The sequence below is a fragment of the Pleurodeles waltl genome, chromosome 11 (assembly GCF_031143425.1).
Source record: "Pleurodeles waltl isolate 20211129_DDA chromosome 11, aPleWal1.hap1.20221129, whole genome shotgun sequence".
Classification (NCBI taxonomy): domain Eukaryota; kingdom Metazoa; phylum Chordata; class Amphibia; order Caudata; family Salamandridae; genus Pleurodeles; species Pleurodeles waltl.
In genome coordinates this window covers 97,737,098-97,759,529 of record NC_090450.1, presented here as the reverse complement: position 1 = coordinate 97,759,529, position 22,432 = coordinate 97,737,098, and the positions used below count along the sequence as shown (strand labels likewise).

The following is a 22,432-nucleotide window of genomic DNA, read 5'->3' as shown; positions in this document are numbered from 1 at the left end:
CTAGAGAAATCAAATAAAGGAGAAGGGAGGGGTTGGTTAGGCTATGAGGCTCAGACATGGCAGAGTTCATAGGAGAGGACCGATAGGGTGCTGCATGAGGAAGATGGAGTGGAAAGGTTAGAGTAACACTGGTTGCACAAGCACAACTAGAGTTGCACTTCAGAGGAGTGCTAAGAATCCACACAACTGCAGAAGCCTAGACGGACTGAAAAAATGCAAGTTTCAGATTTATTGAGGATAGATGGGGTGCTTAGGAGTCTGAAGTGCTAAAGACAGAAATAAATTAAATAAAACTGAGCAGGAACAGAAGCAACAAAGTATGTGTTCTGCTTATCTTCTGAATTTGCAGGACTAGCAAAACAGGTCCAGTTATGGAGCCAGAAAGAAAGACACTAAGAGTGAAAACAGTCTTCAGTTCTCCAATGAACAAATGATCCTGCCCTTAAATGACTGCCACATATTGTAGGAAATTCACTATAGTAGTAAAATGCTCTTTGCAGGGCGGCCATTTTAGAAAATGGCAGACAACAGAACGGGCCGGCAAAGGATAGAAATCCAACAATGTCTTCCCCGTCACGCATCAAATGCATTATTGCTTTTGCTACAGGCAATGAAAATGCTGTTGTACTACATTCTCACATTGTGACCCCAGCCATGCCTGGAAGAATGGCAAGTGTGGAGGGTCCTCTCAGCTGGGGAGCTGTAACTACTCAACCAGACATAACAGACCTACAAACAACAAATACACCAAATGGAGACAGACACTACGCATAACATGGAAACACTTCCCATGTAAGATCAAAACAAAGACAACATTCCTTCCAAGTAAACACCCTGCATGGTGTAGAACTCTACCCATTAGGCAAGTACTTCAGCGCCTCACCCAGGGGTAATAAGCGCTATATAAATGTTGCAATACTTTCCATAACTATGCACCTCCAAAACACAAAATGCTCAGCAACACTGTGCTTCTAATAAACATGGCGGACAGCTGAGCTACTTGCAGCTACAATCTTAAGGGTTCAGAGTGCATGCATATTAAACCCGCTGAACAAACAGATCTACTTTTAACATACAATACACTTGTCACCAGGTGCTACTCACAAACATGGTGTGCGGCTATAAAACGGACAATTGTTATGCTAATGAATTACCGTGAATGCTCACCCTGACCTGTCAAACCCACAGACATCAACTGCACTTAATACAGCAGCTCAAAAACATTACAATACATTCATTATACTTGCTAATTACAAACAATGCTCACCACCACCAGCCCCTAAAGCATGGCTGATAGCGGAGAACTGGACACACACACATTAGCTTCTATGGCCCATACACAATAATGGAGGCAGTATGCAGGTGGGTTAGGACAACTAAAAGCAAATTGTACCGAAATGCAGTAAAGAGGATGTTCAACACCTTAAATACCTCTATGTATTCTCTCTTCTCTCCCTTATTAATTTTGTTTGCGATGACGTGCTTCAGCAGCCGTTTCTAGTCAGACCTACAAATGTATTGGGATACAGGATAGAAAACACTTTCCCACGTTAACTAGATTTCAATGCCACTGCTTTAAAGGAAGCCCCCAACAGCTAGTAGTTGAGACAGGGTTAGTCCTGAACACTGAGAACTTTGTACCTTGTGCTGGAGGATTATGCCACCTCTGAGACTTTGCATTTGGAGTCACTGATCCTTCCTTTTCTTGTGACAAGTGCATCTGGGGGTCCAATGACAGCTGGAATACAATTTGGACTCTACATGATGGGTGGCAAAATATCAAAAGCTGCCTGTGATCCATCATAAACGTTTCATTAGACTAAATTGAGTACAGGGCCATATCTGATCCAATACCCATACGTGCCAATGTGACGATATTGGAGGACTGTGCAGCAAAAGTTTGATACCTCTGTGGATCGTGAATCCTTTCAGTTTTGAACAGCCAGCATATATTGGCATTCTGTCATTTTCTAGTAGTGACTTCTAGCACAAAACATAATTTAAAGAGGAATCTCATCTTTCTGTTTCCCTTAGTCAGTATCTGCAACATTAATTTGATGCCTGCCTGATAAACCAGTAACAACAAAAATGTAGTGCTTCACATTCCTGTGCACCTCCACCCAATGCCTGGGTTGGACCACATACATATCATACCTTCCCTCTTGTAAAACAGCAGTATCATATAAGCGGTTTTTGTTCCTTCTACTGTGGGCAAGCCCAAGATCAAACAAGCATTGGCAAAGGCCTTGCCTTTGGGACCTACTGGCTTTGCCAATGGTTTTTAGCGATGCAATCTATATAAAGACGGATCAAGAGGATTAACTACGGTCCTCGACACTTGCTTCTATATCAATACCAATACAAACAATGGTGTGACATTAGAGAAGGCATGCTCAAGGAAGGTAAATGTAACCCTCAGCCACACAATGTCAAAGGTTCAAAGAGTAACCTTTACAGGATGCACTGACCCTCACCCATCAAGGTGATATGCATCATCATCAGGTCGTGCTCTATATTGTGTGTGTTGTGCAACAGTCAACGGGCACCAGACTGTAAAGCAATCCAAGAAATTGTGGTACTCCTGAATCTGTGTTTTTTTTTTTTTACATGACCATTGTAAGTAAGTACTTACTTGTGATTAGACATTAAAAAGCAATTTTAATCTTTCATTTTGCTCCATCTCCTCTAAGATTAAAATAAAAGACCGGACTTAGCAGGAAACAGTCATAAAAAAGTCCAAAATTGACAGTCGTCGACATGTTTCTTACCCTGGCCTCTACTATGGCATTCCTCGGGACCTGTATCATATACCCTAATCTAAGCTTCGGCCCTGTAAATTAATCAGCATATAGATAGTACAGCCACAGTCATACATGTATTTTCAAATCCACCCATTTACTGAAGAATCACATTGAACCTCTTTCTACTTGGTAGTTTCTTTGAACCCTATTCAAAATATTTCCAGGTGCTTTGGAGAGTAAGGTCCTGATTTCCACCTATTAAACATTCATCTGGAGGATTCACCAACCATGCACCTAAGTATTCAAGTGTTTTAGAGCATGCATTGGAAGACTGACATTTAGAGAAGTAAATAAAAGATAGCAGCATTAGCACTAAAATGGAATATAATTATGTGCCCCAAAATGAATGTGAAAGGCTCTTGCTACATTTGACAAATTGTTCTCACAAACTACCCGTGAATGTGACAAAGGTTTCAAGACAGAAAAGTCTTGCATTACCCATGAAACCAAATGGAGCTTAGTAAATTATTCCCATGCTAAGCCTCTGTCAGCCTTATCTGTTCACTTTGACCTCACTCTCTCACGCAACAATCTTACAGTTGCATGTGCCACACAAATCACTTATAGAAAAGTAGTCAATACTCCAATTTTCAAATTCAGAAGCCCATAAGGGTGCATTTTAGCTCTTATTTAAATAACCTCAATATAACCTTAGACGTTGCTTGTGAAGCTGCTCTTGAAATTCGTTATGCCTCTGCAAAGCACGTTCTCTTTCTTGAATCTGCTGCTGCCTTAATATCTGTTCTTGTAGACGCTGCTTATGTAGAGATTCCTGATGTTCCTTTAATAGTTGGGATTCTGCAGCTCTCTGGGCAACCAATCTTTGCTGCTCCAATTGCTCCTCATAGGCAGATCTATGCTTCACAGGTGGCTTTGTCCAATGATCACCCTGTCAGAAAAGAGAACACTGATGAAATATAAAGGCAAAGGATAGGTGTTTTCCACCACTGGATCTAAAAATTCAGCAACAGCAATATTTAAATTGTGTACTTCATTAGACATTAGGAAAGTACGTTACAAATTATGAAGAAGACACTGATAATGCAGGCAATAAAGAACCTCTAAAGATATAGTGACAGTCCTCATAATATTGACATTTATTTTGTAATTCAACAAAGCTTTTTCATATTAGAGCAAATATACTTGAATGTGAAATTTCAAGAAAATTATAGGTTACCGAATCAAAGATCAAGACATTTAAAAATACCCTCTACTCAAGTTTGATACAACACTCATAGCTCTAACTCGACCAAATGCGAGACCTGTTGCATTGCAAATGCTTGTTTACACAACGTCATATATTTGGAAGGAAAAAATGTAGAGAAAGACAAGGGGCAATAACATCTGGTTTCTATTCCGTGTTCCCCTAAGTCTCCCAATAAAAATGGTACCTCACTTGTGTGGGTAGGCCTAATGCTCGCGACAGGAAACAAGGTCACATGACATTTTTACACTGAAATATGACATGTTTTTTGGCAAGTGTCTAGCTGTAGATTTTGGCCTCTAGCTCAGCTGGCACCTAGGGAAACATAGCAAACCGGTGCATTTGTGAACACTTGACACCTAGGGGAATCCAGGAAGGGGTGACTTGTGGTGCTCTCACCAGGTTCTGTTACCATGAAACCTTTGCAAACCTCAAAATTCAGCCAAATAAACACTTTTTCCTCACATTTGGGTGATAGAAAGTTCTGGAATCTGAGAGGAGCCACAAATTCCTTCCACCGAGCATTCCTCCAATTCTCCAGATAAAAATGGTACCTCAATTGTGTAGGTAGGCCTAGTGCCCGGGACAGGAAATACAACACAACATGGACACATCACATTTTCCCAAAGAAAATTGACCTGTTTTTTTTTTTTTTTTTGCAAAGTGCCTAGCTCTAGCTGAGTCAGCACCTAGGGAAACCTAGAAATCCTATACATTTTAGAAAACTAGACACCTAAGGGAATTCAGAATGGGGTGACTTGTGGGGCTCTCATCAAGTTCTGTTACCCAGAATCCTTTGCAAACCTCAAAATTTGAGAGAAACACTTTTTCCTCAAATTTCGGTGATAGAAAGTTCAGGAATCTGAGAGGAGCCACAAATTTACATCCACTCAGCATTCCCCTGAGTCGCCCAATAAAAATTCTATCTCACTTGTGAGGGTAGGGCAAGTGCCTGAAACAGGAAATGCCCCAAAACACTACGTGGACACATCAAAATTATCAAATACAAAACTACCTGTTTTTGCGGGGGTGGGGGGGCACCTGCATTTTTGGTCCTGGGCTCAGCAGCATATAGGAAAACCTACCAAACCCAGACATTTCTGAAAACTAGACACCCGAGGGAGTCCAGGGAGGTGTGACTTGCGTTGATCCCTCCGTGTTTTCTTAACCAGAACCCTCAGCAAACCTCAAATTTAGCTAACAAATTACATTTTCCCCACACTTGTGTGGGATCACCGCACCAAATGAAATTTCCTACCACCCAACCTTCGCCCAGTCTCCCAATAAAACTGATACCTCACTTGTGTAGGTGGGGCAAGTGCCTGTGACAGGAAAAAGCCAAAAGGGCAGTTTGAAAAAAAAAATTTTTAGGCTGACAAGTGGGGCAGAATTTTTATCGGTATAGATGCAGAAATGCTGGGTGGTAGGAATTTTGTGGATTCCTGCAGATTCCGGAAGGTTCCATCACAAAAATGTGGAAAAAACCTGTGACTTCAAGCAAAGTTGGAGGTTTGCAGGGCATTGTGGGTTAGAAAATGGTGCGGGCCATTGTGAATCACACCACCCTGGACTCACCCAAAAGTGTAGTTTTCAGATGTGTCTAGGTCTTGAAGCTTTTTTCTACATGGCAGCGTCCCAAAGTCCAAAAAGTGCAGTTCTTAATAAATAAATGTTCCCCCCAGGGGAGAGACCCTTGCCTAAGGTGTCTAGTGGTTTCTGCCTCCTTGGGGGCAGATTGGCCTAACGAAAAATAGGCTGATCTGCCCCGAAGTGGTCAGAAATGGCCTAAAATAATATTGCCCCCCAGGGGAGCGACCCTTGCCCAGAAAACAAATTGCAGTGGTGTCTAGTGGGTTCTGCACCCCCACCCCCTGGGGGTCAGATTGGCCCAACTAAAATAGGCCGATAAGCCACCAGGGGGACAGAAAAGGCCTCATAATAAATGCCCCCCAGGGGAGAGACCTTTGCCCAAGGGGCCACTCCCCTTCATTGTTTAAATAAGGTAAACAAACTTCCCTGGTGTCTAGTGGGCATTTCTGCAGCTCAATCGCTTCACGATTCTGTTGCTGAAATGCTCAGAATGACATCAAAGGAAAGAAAAAGAGCTTTCCCTTCCTTTGGTGCCTCTCTGCTGTTCGCGTGCTGACATCATCAGACGTCACGGGTGAAGGGGGGATGTGATTCCCTCAGGGAGGGGGCTAGCGCTTCCCCTGACGTACGGGTGCAAGACGTAACAGTTACGTCCCGGGCACCCAGGCGGTGCTGCCGAGGAAGTAACCGCTACGTCCCGGGCACCCAAGGGGTTTAAGAAAGTCACAAAAGTGCATCCATGGTATAGGTCTTTGAATTAGTGGATTTCATGAATTCACATGAACTTACATTGTGAACTGTATATTAGCATGAGCAAATATGCATGTGTAGATTTGCTAATATGAAAATCTTTTAAGTGTTTACAAGTTCACTTTCCCTACAACCATTTTTCCCAACCCTGGAAGAACTTCTACTTCTGCCATTATCATGTGTACATTTCCAACCTTTCTAATTATGGGGAAATATTAGGGAAGAGCTAGTGAAAATCCTTAAAACATGCAAGTTAGAAGGTTTGCAGACTCAAAGGCATTCCTTCCCTGGAACTATTACTTACTGCTTCCTCCATCTCCAGCATTAAGATCTGCAGAGAGATGGCAATATAAGGAAATTACTGTGGTAGGGATTGAAATTGCAAGAATTCAAGCCCTACATTGGGAGTAGCCCTGACATAATCAGAGAGGCAATTAGCAGAGCTCTTACATAATGAGATTGCTGCCATAATTTGCTGCCGCACTACGTTATTTTTTTAACAGGACAAGAAGATTTAAGAAGCAACCTGTCCATGGACAAATAGATGTTTTATTAAATTTCACACACCGAAAGTTACAAGCATGTACCAAATAACTGTTGGTAAAACCGTATACAACTCCTTTCAAAAGAGCCAAATAAGAATTGACAAAGTGAAAGCCTACTACACACAAGGTTAGTAAAGAGGGGAGTCACAAACAGCAGAACCCTGGACCACTATGGTAATATGTGAGAACTTTTAACTTAGTGTGGTAACAGTCCGCCAGTAAAGTCATAGCTAGAGCTATTGTCTCCGTCATAACTTTTCATAATTTTTAAAACTGAATCAACAGACCTATTGCACTGGATAGAACTTTCCACTGAACAAATTAGGCCTTTAGCTTTTATCACTAGGTTGTCACCACAAACACCTTGGGCCTACTGAACTGAGTGCAGGCTTACTCACCTGGCAGCCATGCTTATTGGCCCATGGACCATCTTGAAAAATAATTTTTTTTGAATGACAGCGTTTTCCATCCATACACTAGTTCTATCTGGATAGTGTGCGTTTGACTTCCCCACAAATGACTCCTCAAATATGTTTGTGGAACGAGGCAGTAGATGAGATTTGCAATCTAATGTCCCCAAAACAGCTGCTGAAGCAAAACTGTTCAGATTAGATTCAAACTTTCAAACTGTTGTCCATTTCAACACATTTATATTTCAGTTTTTATATATTTATATTTCTGTCCTTAGCTGTCACAAGACAGCATGTGATTAACATAAAACGACCAACAAAAAAGAAGATGTCTGAATTACTACTGAGAGAGGGCACTAGGCTTCTCCAACACATTGGTTTCTTTGAGTACAACATTTGATGGGGCATAGATTGGGGCATAGATTGTGTAGTTCCACTGAAAAACAGTGCTTGTATTTCACTTATTGCCTTACTAGAAAGCTTCTTTACAATACAGACAGAGTTAGTTATGGTGGTAAGCCAATGATAAAGACTGTTTGTTATGAAAAATTATGATTAACCCCTTAGCTGCTGGGCCTTTCCCCCCCCCCCAGCGCTGAGCCCTTTTTTGGCTATTTGGGGTAGTTCGCGCTTAGGGCTTCATAACTTTTTGTCCACATAAGCTAACCACGCCAAATTTGCGTCCTTTTTTCCCAACATCCTAGAGATTCTAATGGTACCCAGAGTTTGTGGTTTCCCATGGAGGAGACCAAGAAAATCGCCAAAATACAGTGAAAATTTCGTTTTTTCCAAAAAAAATGGGAAAAAAGGGCTGCCGAAGAAGGCTTGTGGTTTTTTCCCTGAAAATGCCATCAACAAAGGGTTTCTGGTGCTGAAATCACTATCTTCCCACCTTTCAGGAACGGGCAGACTTGAATCAGAAAACCAAATTTTCCAACACAAATTTGGCATTTTACTGGGACATACCCCATTTTTACTATTTTTGGTGCTTTCAACCTCCTTCCAGTTAGTGACAGGAATGGGTGTGAAACCAATGCTGGATCCCGGAAAGCTAAACATTTCTGAAAACTAGACAAAATTCTGAATTCAGCAAGGGGTCATTTGTGTAGATCCTACAAGGTTTTCCTACAGAAAATAACAGCTGAAATAAAAAAATATTGAAATTGAGCTGAAAACAACAGCCATTTTTCTTTATGTTTTACTCTGTAACTTTTTCCTGCGATGTCAGATTTCTGAAAGCAATATACCGTTTTGTCTGCTGGACTCTTCTGGTTGCGGGGATATAAAGGGCTTGTAGGTTCATCAAGAACCCTAGGTACCCAGAGCCAATAAATGAGCTGCACCCTGCAGTTGGTTTTCATTCTATACTGGGTATACAGCAATTCATTTGCTGAAATATGAAGAGTGAAAAAGAGGTATCAAGAAAACCTTTGCATTTCCAAAATGGGATCAAGATAAAGTTTTTGAGGAGCAGTGGTTATTTGCACATCTCTGAATTCCGAGGTGGCCATACTAGCATGTGAATTGCAGGACATTTCTCAAATAGACGTCTTTTTTACACACTCTCTTATATTTGGAAGGAAAAAATGTAGAGAAAGATAAGGGGCAATAACACTTGTTTTGCTATTCTATGTTCCCCCAAGTCTCCCGATAAAAATGATACCTCACTTGTGTGGGTAGGCCTAGCGCCCACCACAGGAAATGCCCCAAAACACAACGTGGACACATCCCATTTTTTGACAAAATACAGAGCTGTTTTTTGCAAAGTGCCTACCTGTAGATTTTGGCCTCTAGCTCAGCCGGCACATAGGGAAACCTACCAAACCTGTGCATTTTTGAAAACTAGAGACATAGGGGAATCCAAGATGGGGTGACTTGTGGGGCTCTGACCAGGTTCTGTTACCCAGCATCCTTTGCAAACCTCAAAATTTGTCTAAAAAAACACATGTTCCTCACATTTCTGTGACAGAAAGTTCTGGAATCTGAGAGAAGCCACAAATTTCCTTCCACGCAGCGTTCCCCCAAGTCTCCCGATAAAAATGATACCTCACTTGTGTGGTTAGGCCTGGTGCCCGCGACAGGAATAGATCACACAACGGTCAATGTTGGTCCTTACGTGAGGCAGCTGTTGACCCTGGGGTGATCCATTCCTGACGCAGCCACTAGTTGTAGGCACTCAAGTGGGGTAGTGTTTTTATCAGGACAGGTGAGGAGTCACTGGGTGGTAGGAATTTTGTGGATCCCAGCATATTCCTGTAGTTTGTGTGACAGAAATTTCTGGGTAAGATAACTTTGGGGAATCCACACAAGTCACACCTCTGTGGACTCCCCCGAATGTCTAGTTTCCAGAAATGTTTGGGTTTAGTGTGTTTCTCTATATGGCCGCCGAATCCAGGACCATAAACACAGGTGCCTGCCTTACAAAACCGGTTTGTTTTGCCATAGATAATTTTGATGTCTCCACAATTTGATTTGGGTGATGGAATTTGGGGCTGAACTAAATTGGGGAGCTCCCAAGAGAGAGAGCGCGCTCTCTCTCTCTCTCTCTTTGCCGCCGCATTCACCTGCTCTCTGGGTTGGCCTAACCCACTATTACACAGTTGCACAAACAGCTTGCGAAGGGACAGCAGGACTGTCCTCATCACCTCCCTCATAATGTACTGGAAGAGGAGTTATCGAATGGGACTCCTCTGACTGAAAAATCACTCCCAGAGTCTGCGCCATTGTCCTATCCCTCAGATGCTGTCTCAGTATCTGATGTCTCAGTCTCTGATCCTATGTCAGAGCGGTCCTCTATAACCTGAGTGCAGGCAGCAGTCATCCATCAAGATGCCATCTCTGCTATTGGCTAAACTGTTGCTCTAAAACACTAGCCTACGTAGACAGCCACAAAATCGATTGTGTGTGTGAGATACATGCAACAGTAGAGGCCACCTTACCTGCACTTCTTCCCTCAATCAGCACGTACTTTCAAGACACTCAAAAAACACCTTGTCACATACCATTCGTCACAGTCTTTAGCACCTCCTGCGCCCAGTCCAACAATCATTATTGGTGCTCCCACTCCCTTCTCCTCGGATTCCCTCATTACCACCCAGCAAAAGTGCCCTTCATCTCTCTATAGCCGCCCTCCACCCCGCACATACATTTCATTGGTATTATAGCGCAGGTAATGGCTGACTTTACTAATGTACTCAGCTATTTACATAAAATACAGATTTGCATATAAACCTTCTGCGCTTCTTTATGGCACTAAAACTGCCACTAGACAAGTCAGACCCTTTTCCCCCCCAGGGAAACCACACACATATTGACAAAAGTGATATATATATATATGACAGCCAACCACCTGAAACTCAACTCAAGCAAAACCAAAATAATCCTCTTTGATCCACACAAAAACACCTGGGACCCCTCATGGTGGCCCACCACGCTAGGCCCTGCACCCACCCCCGCCAACCACGCACGCAACCTCAGCATCATCCTAGACTCCTCCCTCTCGATGACCCAACAAATCAACGCTCTCACCTCCTCATGCTTCAACACACTCCGTATACTGAAAAACATTCAAATGGATCCCCACAGAGACCAGAAAAACTGTCACTCACGCACTCATCAGCAGCAGGCTTGATTACGGAAACGCCCTCTACGCCGGCACCACTCTAAAACTCAAGCGCAAACTACGCGCATCCAGAACTCAGCAGCATGACTCATCCTCGACCTCCCCCGACACGAACACATCTCTCCACACCTCAAATCCCTCCACTGGCTCCCCACTGACAAAAGGATCACCTTCAAGATCCTCATCCTCGTACACAAATCACTCCACAACACAGGCCCTGCCTACCTCAACGAGAGTCACCTTCCACACCCCCACACGAAACGTCCGCTCAGCTGACCTCTCTCTCGCCTCTGTCCCCCGCATCAAACACACCACCACCGGGGGCAGATCCTTCTCCTACCTTGCACCCAAAACCTGGAACGCCCTCACAACCCACCTTCACAAGACCCAAAACCTACTTCTTTTCAGGAAGGGCCTCAAAACCTGGCTTTTCGAACAGTGAACCTCCCAGCCCCTTTCCCTCCCCCCATCCCCCCCCCTCCAGTGCCTTGAGACCCTCACGGGTGAGTAGCGCGCTTTATAAATCTTTGATTGATATATATAGATCTACCTATATATCTATATATATCTATCTATATCTATCTATCTATCAACATAGATATATCTATAGATATATATCAATGTACATAGATATATCTATCTACATAGATATATATATATAGATCTATATATATACACATCTATTTTTTTAGTTGTTGTATGGTTTCCTTGGGGGCCAAAATGGCCCCCAGGGAAACCCTACAACATCTCAAAAAAAAATATTGCCCCCACAGGGGGTCACCCTGCCCACGGGCGACCCCCTGTCATTTTATTTTCATTTTTTATTATTTTATTTCTTTGGAAAAAAAATAATAATAATTCCCCTGAGGGGGGGGCGCAATCGCGCCCCCCCTCACCCCCCCCCCCCCCCAGGGGGCATCTACCTTTTTTTTTTAAATAAAAAATATGCCCGGGGGGGGGGGGGGGGCGTTTTCCGAGGGGGCCGTCCCCCCAAAGTGAAATCCCTGGCGTCTAGTGGTGTTTCCTGGCCCCCGATCGCAGCTGTGCTGCGATCAGGGGCCAGGAAACACTTTCAGAAGGCCTCGTAAGAAAGGGGAGACTCTCCCCTTTCTTACGAGGTCTTCTGAAACTGTTTCCTGCCCCCGGTCGCAGCTGTGCTGCGATCGGGGGCCGCTGCGATCGGGGGGCCAGGAAACAGTTTCAGAAGGCCTCGTAAGAAAGGGGAGAGTTTCCCCTCTCTTACGAGGCCTTTTGAAAGTGTTTCCTGGCCCCCCGATCGCAGCGGCCCCGATCACAGCACAGCTGCGACCGGGGGCCAGGAAACACTTTCAGGAAGGCCTCGTAAGAAAAGGGAGACTCTCCCCTTTCTTACAAGGCCTTCCCGAACGTGGGAAAGGCCGTTTTCCCCATCAAAGCAGGAAGCGGCCGCAAGGCTGCTTCCTGCTTTGATGGGGAAAACACCTTTGAAACGTCAGCGCGCAAAGGGGAGGGTGGGGGTGGGGGGGGAGACACAGAAGCTTCCGTGTCTCCCGGGGGAAGGTAAAAAAAACGCCCGCCCGAAAAGGTTAAGGCAGTAAACCTTGCATATTTATTGTGAGAATATAGTTTAGTCAATAGGCATTTAAGAGTGGATTGTTCTTGTTCTAAATGTCTCTTAAAACAATCTCAAAACACTCCTAGAGGAATAAGTACCTTAAAGAAGTTACAGATAAAATGGTCATAGAAATTCATGTGAGGACTGTCTCAGGACTGTGTTTTCAGTGCCTGCAAGGCACGGCCTTTAAATTAAGGAGGATGAAAGCATAACTGTCAGTTAAGATAATGAGGAACAGCACGTATCTGTGGCTAAACAAGGATGATCATTTCTATACATTATTTAGGTGAGCTCCTAGTTTTAAATAAGAAATTGTCACTGACAGACTAGAAAGAATTACTAGAGGTAAAACAAGTCTACTCTGAAAGAGAAATGGGACAGATTCTTTACTGGCATGCAGTTTAAATGCCAAATCTTGTAAAACTTATGTATCAAAACTAACAGAAAAACCAAGTAAAAGTTTTTGAAAAATACTGTACACCTCTATATACTTCTATGAAACAACAAACAGAATTGTACAGTGAATGAAGCATGTCTGATGTTCTAGAAATATAGGAGGAATAATAAAAGTTTCAAGAAACAGCAATCACCCCAACATTTTTCAAATATAAAATCTTACGATCACATTGTTTTAATATCCCAATTTAAAAAATATATTGTTGGAGAAGATCCAAGGCTAACTCCAATAAAATATTATCAGGATCTGTACTGTTACATAAAGTTACATAAACAAATTAAAGGCATCCTATTTAAACCAGGAAATATCCATGGTATTATGAATCCTCTTAATTAAAAGCTAAAATAACAGTTCACACAAAAATAATGACTAAGTGAATATGCACCTGAAGTCCAATATCTTGGCCAATCCAGCTAGATTAAGGTAAAACAGGTTGCAGGCAACTCTCAAAGTCACAGATTTAATATGCTGCCTAAACAAATGTTATTCCTCTCTTCCTTCCATATAGATTCTAACTAATAAAAAATCATTTGGCCACAGTGAATAGCCATTTCTTACACAAGTGTCAAAGCTATTTAGTTAAGGCTGCAATTGTATAAAGTATGTTACATCAAACTAATAACAAAATAAATCATTAAGACTCCCAAACTACTGCTTTAACAAGAAGCACAAGGAGGGGTTGTCCACTTCTTTCTCTTATCCCTTCAATAATAAAGGGAAATCTGGCCAGTCAATTAAGTGTGAGGGGATTGCACACCAGGTGGTGCTAGTGTGCAAAGTCTTGTTGTTCATGACACAATTTCCATTCTTTCCCCATACCAAGACTTTAGGACCTGCTTCATTAGATGATATTAATGATTGTTGAAGTGTTTCAAAATAAATGTAACAAATGTAATACCAATAATATCACAGGAGCAGGCAGACTTCCTTATTAGTGGAACATCTGCAGGTACATGCATTTAGTTGTTAAAAAGATAAATATAACAACTAACCTAACCGATAAACTACTTGAAAGCTTCTTAAACTGTAATGAGCTTGAAACATTGAGTGTACGAGACTCTTAGGATAAATAGGGTTTCATTACAATCTGGTCAATACCTGACCTGACTCGTAGATGAGTTCATGGCATTTTAAAAAACAAAATACTTTCCTGTCTATCGCCATAAAATGAAGTAAGAGTTAATAAACATTTCCTGTATAGAACATTTATTGCGAAGATAATATATTGTATCTCAGATGAAAGTAGTCAGGCTGGAACTCGAATCACAATCTCAGACACTGTACAAACAGAAGAACCCTTTATGGTGAAAGCCTCAAACAATTGCTATCAATACCAGAAAGAAAATATTTAAAGGTGCCTGCAACAACCCTGTGCTGAAATTTTATATTGGAATTTGGGACACAATGTCAGGTACTTGAGGAGACTGCATTTCCCACCTCTTTCTGCACAAAGAATATGCAATATGTGTTCCTAGTCATTTGAATGATGGAAAATATGCATGAAACTTAAGGTAAGGGGAAAGAGGGTGCCATCAAATCGGAGTGTCTTCTGGTAATGGTCAGATGTTGGAGTCTGTTGAAGTGTCCATGTCTCAATCCTTCAAAAATATACTTCATAGTTCTCAGCCATTCGCCTCTCAGGTTCACCTTGCCAGCCACCCTTGATTATGCAGAATGCCAATAAACTGGGCAATAATCTCTTTTCAACCTCAGGTTAATGCAGTGGCTAAAGATACACTCTCCTAGCTGAATAATCTAAGTGTATTCTTCTTTCCCTTACCAATGTTTGACCAATGTCTACACACTAATAATGGTACGCCATGACTTAACACTCCTCTACTTAGCCACTCCATGCAAAACCTCTAACAAGACTCTAAAGTCTCAGATCATTACTGTGCAGCTGATATTTGGTCTAAAGTTCTGGATGGGGTAGACTTTAAAGCCCTTGGTGTGAACTACTAGACTGCCAATGGCCTTGCAGCAGACACTCACTCCAAGGGATGCATACCTTAATAGTCACCTAGATGTCTAAATCTGGCTCCTTTACCTGCTGTCCCTTGGTAAAATGAAATACAAGTCGTTTGGGGGAAGATCCCTCCAGACCCAAATCACACCTCTATGAAACTCTTCCACCCCTTCTTTAAGCAGAATTGGACTATATGAAGTTCACAAAATGGACATATCCACTCAGCGCAGATGCTTCTGATGCTCACCCACTCGACAGCCACAGCAAACCTGCTGACCAGAGGTCTCTTCCTCCTCCTTCCTTCTACACCCTGAAACAGCCTCACAATACATTTTAGTGCTTCTAAAGTGCTTACAATAAATACAATAAAAATATATCAGAAAAGAAGATTCTAAAGAATGGTCTTAAAAAGTGTTCAAGGAGTGTCTTTAAATAATCTTTAAAAATGGAATGCAAATTTCTATAGGATATGCTTGCCTAGCTTCAGAGCCAAGCTTGCCATGACATAGAAGCAGCATATCTCTGGCCCTCGCACACCACATTCAGTACTTCCAAAATATCAAATAACATAATGCACATACCTCAGTATCAATATGTTCTGCCCTCATATTGGTCTCCTCCACTCTCTCATCACCTCTTTCTGGTTCTTCAACATGATGATTCTCTTCTTGATGGTTACTCTGTTCCTGTTCTTTCCAATGGCTCTCTTCCTGATCATCTTCTAATCGTTCAGCCTTCCCTACTTGCTCCATTTCTTCCTCTTCTAATTCCTTTTTATGCTCATCCCCCACATCCTCTATTTGATGTGCAGTTGGTTCTGCAGTTTCTGGTTGCTGACTGTTCTGCTCACTTCGGTAGTGAGTGTCAGCCTCCTGTTTTTCCTGAGGAAAAGTTTCCACTTCATCCGCTCTTTGTACATTTGCCACTTCAATCTTTAGTTCTTCTTTCACAGGAGTAACATTATTCTGTGGAATATTTAAATGTCAGTGTACATGCATTTTTTTTTTAAACTGAACAAATGTGGATAAACTAATCTTAAAGCACTGCTGCTCAAACTTTGTTGATGCTCTCTCCCATTATCATTGGTTAACATAGAATTTAGTTGAGAGATCAGAAAGTGCTTCTAGAGCTATATAATCATTGGCTTATTCTGCTTGTACCTCACAAACAAGCATGCTTCACATGAAAGATTCGCACAAACTTTATTCGGTGATGCTCCCATGCCAAATCACTTTTAAAGTGCTTTGATAAAATGGCAAAACACTTCCTTTGATGCTGTGGTTCATGGGAAAGTTGTGATGATGACCACTACTGTGAAACAGGAAGAGAAATTATAGAATGTTGCATGCAGAGTCATAAAACAGAAACAAAGCGGCACACCTGTAATTGTCTGCACTTAATGCCAAAGTCATATTTTGTTTTTTAAATATTTAAGTTTTGTATGCCCCTTAGTTCTGACAAAGCTCATTCTAGGCTTGAGAGCCCTACCAAGGGAGAAAGTGGCTGGGAAAGCGAGTAAGTGTTAGCTACTGACTCTTTTTCCTGTCACTGGGGGGTATGTGCATGGAGATTCCTGTTTGAAGGTCAAAGTAAGTCTATATGTAGTGGAGTACTCATGGAACAGTCCATGCCAGACATGATTATTGTCAGCTTGTTGACATCTTGATCAAAAAGTGAACATCATTGGCAAGGTATTGCCCTCTATGCCATTTCAGTGTCCTTAAAACATTTGGAACACCCCTGCTATATTGTAAACTTATGGTAGCAACCCCTAACATAACAATAGTCCTGGGACATTTTGGGATTCCTAAGCACACTGTAGCCTTACTTAGCATTATGGTGGAGACCTATGGCATATAATGCACTTGTTTATGGTGACTGTACATAGCACAATGAGAGCAAGGCCAGGAAGAATTATAATTTATCCATGGATGAGTGTGGCCGTCTCTAGCATGATAATATCACCCTTGGCATAAAGGTGGCTGTTCTACATAAAACACTACAGATATCGCTCAAAAAGTAGTTCTCAGCAGAGTGCCGGGTCTTTCCAGGTAAAGATGGCATTTCTTGGTGTAATGATGGTTCTGTTATAACGAGGCCTCAACACAGCTTCTAATAGACATGCCTAGAATAAGTTGGACATCTTTGACATATCCTGGCACCCTCTGCCCTCGAGTGGGTATTTCCACTTTGTGCTGGTGCTACATTGGCATGTCACAAGGAAGCAAAATAAGAGTAGAACATTACTAATATCACCCTTAAATTGAGGCTTTACAGTGTGATATAATTTCCAGAACATTAAAACGGACTGATTCATAGCAATGTATTACAGAAGGTGTACTGTAAATGAAAGAAAACTTTAGCACCTCCAATGTTTACCTGGGTTGGCTCGATAAGTATTTCTGTCTCCTGTACTGGTACAATCTCATGTACAGCCGGTGTAGCTTGAGGAATAATGTGCTGTTCACCTGCAGTTCTTGCTGGGTGTCGGAGGCTAGGCATTTTATTCAGTGTTTCTTTCAACTGCTTAAATTCTTCTAATTGGTTCTAAAATATAAACAATTATTACAACAGCTAGGAAACAATGCATTGCCGTACAGAGAACATCTGCATGGAGTCACTGTCATTTAGAAATGAGTTGCTTAAACACGCCTTGAAGCAGTCATGAGATACAAAGATCATGCAGAGAATTAATTAGCATGCGTCATATACTAGTGATGCTGAATCACAATCAACGCCCACAGTTTACAAAGTAGGAACGAAGCGACAACTGTCAAAAGGTGCAGGGTTCTTGGGTATGTGGTTTACTATTACAATATGTGTAAGTATATCGACAACATACGTAATGAAGTTGGAGAGTAAAATTTCCAAAACTAATTTATAGGTCCGACTTACAGACAGCTTTAGCGCACACATACATATTTTATTTTGGTCCACTGAAAGAACGAATAGTTTCTTAGGTGTAGATTTGCAGCTTGAAGAATTTTCTGGAATCACATGCTGTGCATTATTCAACCAGTTAGTGGTTGAGTCTGGAATTCTCCGACCTTTTAGTCCTTCCTTTTTTTTTGTTTTTGTTATTGACCATCAACGGATCTGCCCCTTTGGTGCTTCCTGTGACATTGCATTCCCTCCTCCAAAAGCCACCCATCCTTAGTTGCCATTTTCAGATTCATTATTTCTCTTCTCCATCTTCTTGGTGGAGGTAGGTGGGTCGCTTATGACACCAGAAAATTCTTCAAGCTGCAAAACTATACTTACAGGTAAGAAACTATTTGTTTTGTAGGTGACTCTTTTCTGGAATTATATGCGGAGCATCAATTTTGTAGCGGGTTAGTGAACTTGTGGTGGTTGAGTAGAAGATAAATTAAAATTTGTAAACAGATATATTAGCACCTTTTGTCCCACCTGAGCTTCCTAATTCATTTGAATGTAAATACAGTAGTGTTTTGTGAATGTATGTAGAGAAGACCATGTTGCTGCCATTCATATATATATTGTAACAGTGCGTTTTCTTAAAAGAATGAATGGTTGCTTCTTTTTTCCTTGTTGAATTGCGTTGGGGTTGAATTTAGTTTCACCCCTGTCCCTGTGTGGCATAGTTGAATGGTCAGTCTGGTCCATCTGGCAATAGTTACTTTTGGTACAACGTTCCCCATATTACTGTCTGCAAAAGACACAAATAGCCGATTTGTCTTCCTGTTTGTCTTTTCAATGTAGTACACTACAGCTCGTCTTGTGTCTAGCAAATGTAGTGTGCTCTCTTTTGATTCTTCCGGTTTTGGAAGAAACTTGGTATTTGTTCAGTTTGATTTGTGTGGAACCGTGACACTACCTTCGGTAAAAACTGTGGATCTGTCCTTATGAGAACTCTGTCTTTGTGAATTTTTTTGTATGGTTCTTGGATTGCAAGTGCTTGTATTTCACTCACACTGTGAAGGGATGTTATGGGCACCACAAATGCGGTATTTAATGTGAGTAATTTTAGTGCAGTTTTATGTAGAGGTTCAAATGGCATTTTCATCAACTGAGTTAGTACCACATTCAGGTTCCATGTGGGTGCGGGTACTTTCTGTGCTGATGCTTTTCTTGTAGCCTTTTCTAAAATTCTTTTGACTATTGGCGCTGTGAAAATTCTTCTTCCTGTGACCTCTTGTGTAGGCCACAATCGCTCTTAAGCGTACTTTTTAAGATGCGTACTTTTACTTGAAGTCTAGTAGGAGTGTTAGGTATTTCAACACTGTTGTCTCCCTTGTGTTTTTCTTTAACAAACCACTTTTTGATAAACCATGTGTATTGTTTCATCTCACGTTGTAACATTTCCTTATAGTTGGCTTCCATGCCTCTCTAGGGACTGCCATTGTGTACTCTGGTAGTTTACCAAACAAAGTCTTCAGGAGAAGACTGCCTGTCCTAAACTCTGGTTGTGGGTGTATTATCCTTCCTCCTTCAATTGACAACAAGCGGGGTTGTGTTGGTAATTTCATAATGTTCTCCTGTGCCACTTATATCAGTTCAGAAAACCATGTCGGTCTTGCACATGGTGGGGCAACTAGTATTAGCATCATCTTGCTTCTCCTGCATTTTTTCAGCATCTTGTGCAACAGTGGTATCGGGAGAAATGCGTATGCAAATATCCCTGACCATCTATTGACAGGATGAAATGCTGTCTGGAGGCAAATATTTTGGCATTTTGGAGTTCTCTGGAGTTGTAAAAAGGTCTATTGTTGGTGTTGCCCGACCCCGAAAACCTTGTTGAGCGCAGCCTGAGTGATCTCCCATTCGTGAGAGCTTGTTGCTTGTCTGTTCAAGCTGTTCGTTTGAATATTGTCCTTGCCTGGTAGATGAACTGCTGTTATCTCTATCCTCCTCTGAATTGCCCTCTTACAGATTTCTTGAGCTAGCTGCAATAGAGCAAAGGGTTGAGTCGCCCCTTGCTTGTTGATGTCAATCATTGTATTGTCTCTTTGAATCAATAATGATTTGCTGAACAGCTCTCTCTGAAATGCTTTTAAGGCTAGAAACACTGTCTTTAGCTCCAGGATATCGATGGCCTTTACAGCATGCTATTCCTCCCACACTCCTCGAACTTTAAGCATGGTCATGGGTGACCCCCCTCACCCCCAAAGAGAGGCATCAGTTGTATTGGTTACTCTTGGAGTTGGTTACCTAAAAGTTCTGCCTTGTGTTTTATGAGATGTGTTTCCCTACGCCATTTCCTGCTGTATTTTCTGTGTGACAACCACTAGATCCTCCCAACTCACTGTGGCTTGTAACCATTCATTCTGGAGCTATTCTTCAATTAGTCTCACGTGTAGTTTCACATATGGGATTAAAGGGATGAGAGATGTCATCTTCCCTAACAATTTCTCCACAGTCCGCAGTGTCAGAGCTTGCCCCTTCTGGTAAAGGTGAGTTTTTTAAAAACAGCAACTGAATTCTCTTCTTGCTGGGATACACTTCCCCCTGCATCAAGGTGATAATTGCTCCCAGAAACAGCTTATCACATTCTGTGTTGGTGATGATTTTACTAGGTTTACCAAAAAAATCAGTGTGACAAATCTCTTTATTACCTGTTGTATATGCTCTTTGAACTTTCTGCATGAGTTTGCCCTAACCAACTAGTCATCTAGTTAGGAGTAGACATGTATCCCTTGTCATCTGAGGAGGGATGCTACTGCTGCTCTGCACTTTGTGAAGACCCTTGGAGCTGATTTTATCCCAAACGCCAGCGCTGTGAACTGGTAGTGGGTTTTGCCTACCACGAATCTCAAGTACGTTTTGTGTGCTTTGCAATCACTGGAATGGGCAAGTAAGCATCCTTCAGATCTATTGTTGCCATGTAATCCCCTTCTTCCAATTGTGGGGTAACCTCTTGTAAGGTTGTCATCTTTAATTTGTGTTTTTATACCCTTTTTTATTAACCTGATATCTAGTACTGAATGTAGGGATCCGTCTACTTTTGGTATTCGGGAAGTATTTGAGTAATTTCCTTTGTTGACCTCCGTTTTGGGGACTTTCTCCATTGATCTCTTTGCCATCAATTCCTTCACTTCTTTGAGTAGACATGAGGTTTCTTCCTTTAAATGGCACTAAACCCTTGATATAAGCTCTGTCCTTTGATGAAAACTCGTTTCCTTTTCTGCCCTTGAAGTCACCACTCTACAAGTGGTGGGTTCCTTGAATGCATCAATCTCCTGATTTAGGAAACTAGGAAGCACTGGCAGTAATTGGCTCCTGGCCTGAGATGGTAATAGTGTCTCTAGGAGGAAAAAGGTTTGCATTTTTTCCTCCTCCAGTTGAACCCTATATTTATCGGCAGGCTTCTTTATCATCTGGTTATAAATTCTGATGTCATCAGGAGGTGAAAGCCTCAAAGGAGAGCTGTTGACAGTTTATTCTGGCAAGTGTATTTCTCGGACTTGTCTGTGGCACTCTGTGTACCCTGAATCTCCCAGGCCCTGATACAAGGTCTCTTAATTGTTCCTCATTTTCCTCGTAGAAGAGCTCCTTCTCTTGTTCTTCAGTTTCTAGGGTTCAAGGGGCCTAGTTTTTTCACCTTGCTCTTTCGGTGTTGAGGTCTTCGGTGGGATTCAAGTTCAGTTAAAGACCCTATATTTTTGTAGTAAGGCGGCCATTTTGGCCTTGAGGCATCTCCTTTTCCTTTCAATTTCTGCTGATTTGTCTTCGAGTTGATAAGGTTTTCCTCTTCGATGTCGAGGGATCCTTTGATGATGTGTGGATCACTGAGCTTCTGTTTTCCTCCTGCGCCTTCTCCTTTTTCCAGCGTTGAAGTGCCTTTGCCTCGACCGTCTTGGGCGACTGGAATTTTTCAGGAGATTTTTCTCTACTGGTGTCCCTTTTGAGGTATCCATGGGGCTCTCTGTCTCAGGGTCTGACTTCGTATGGCGAGTGTTTCAACATTGGGGTTCCCTTCACCCGTCCCAAGTCAGCATTTTATGACTCAAACCCTTTTTTCAACGTTCTTCTTACCTCTTGCCTGATGTTCGACGCTCTTGATTCTTAAGTCAGCGTGCAATATTTCTCCCTCTGCAAATTCGGCGACATTTTCCTTCTCCTCGCCCGACAATTTAATCTCTCTCAGGGATGGAGTGGTACCTTGCCCCTTCATTTTATAGTGCGCTTATCTTTGCCTTTCCCTCACTCTCTTCCGATGTCAATACTGCACAGGAGTTGCAGCCCTCGCTCCTATGTTCGACAGGCAGGCAAAGATTGCACACTGGGTGTTGTTCCCTTTGTGCACATTTGGGATGGCAATTTGGGCAGAATTGGAATGGAGTCTTCTCCGTCTAGGCCATCAGGGCCTCCCCTCCCAGATCTGGTTTTCCCAGAAAGATTCCCTCAAGGGAATTCTGCATCTTCTCTCTAGACTTCCTACTGTACCTCTTCTCCGGAATTCTTCACCAAATTCTGGAACTCATTTGGCGAACTTTGACTAACTTCTTGAAAGTTTTTCTTCCTCATGTTAGAGG

General features: G+C 42.1%; 1 protein-coding gene across 2 annotated transcripts in view; it reads right to left on the bottom strand.

Moving 5' to 3' along the window:
* The window catches only part of GOLIM4 (golgi integral membrane protein 4), a 228,212-nt gene that overhangs the window by 60,775 nt on the left and 145,005 nt on the right, over positions 1–22,432 (bottom strand). For both annotated transcript variants that reach the window (XM_069213211.1, XM_069213210.1), the window contains 3 exons: positions 17,319–17,486; positions 15,521–15,904; positions 3,452–3,690 (listed from right to left, as the gene is read on the bottom strand). In XM_069213211.1, the coding sequence (XP_069069312.1) occupies positions 3,452–3,690; positions 15,521–15,904; positions 17,319–17,486 (791 nt within the window). The remainder of the gene's footprint in view (positions 1–3,451; positions 3,691–15,520; positions 15,905–17,318; positions 17,487–22,432) is intronic.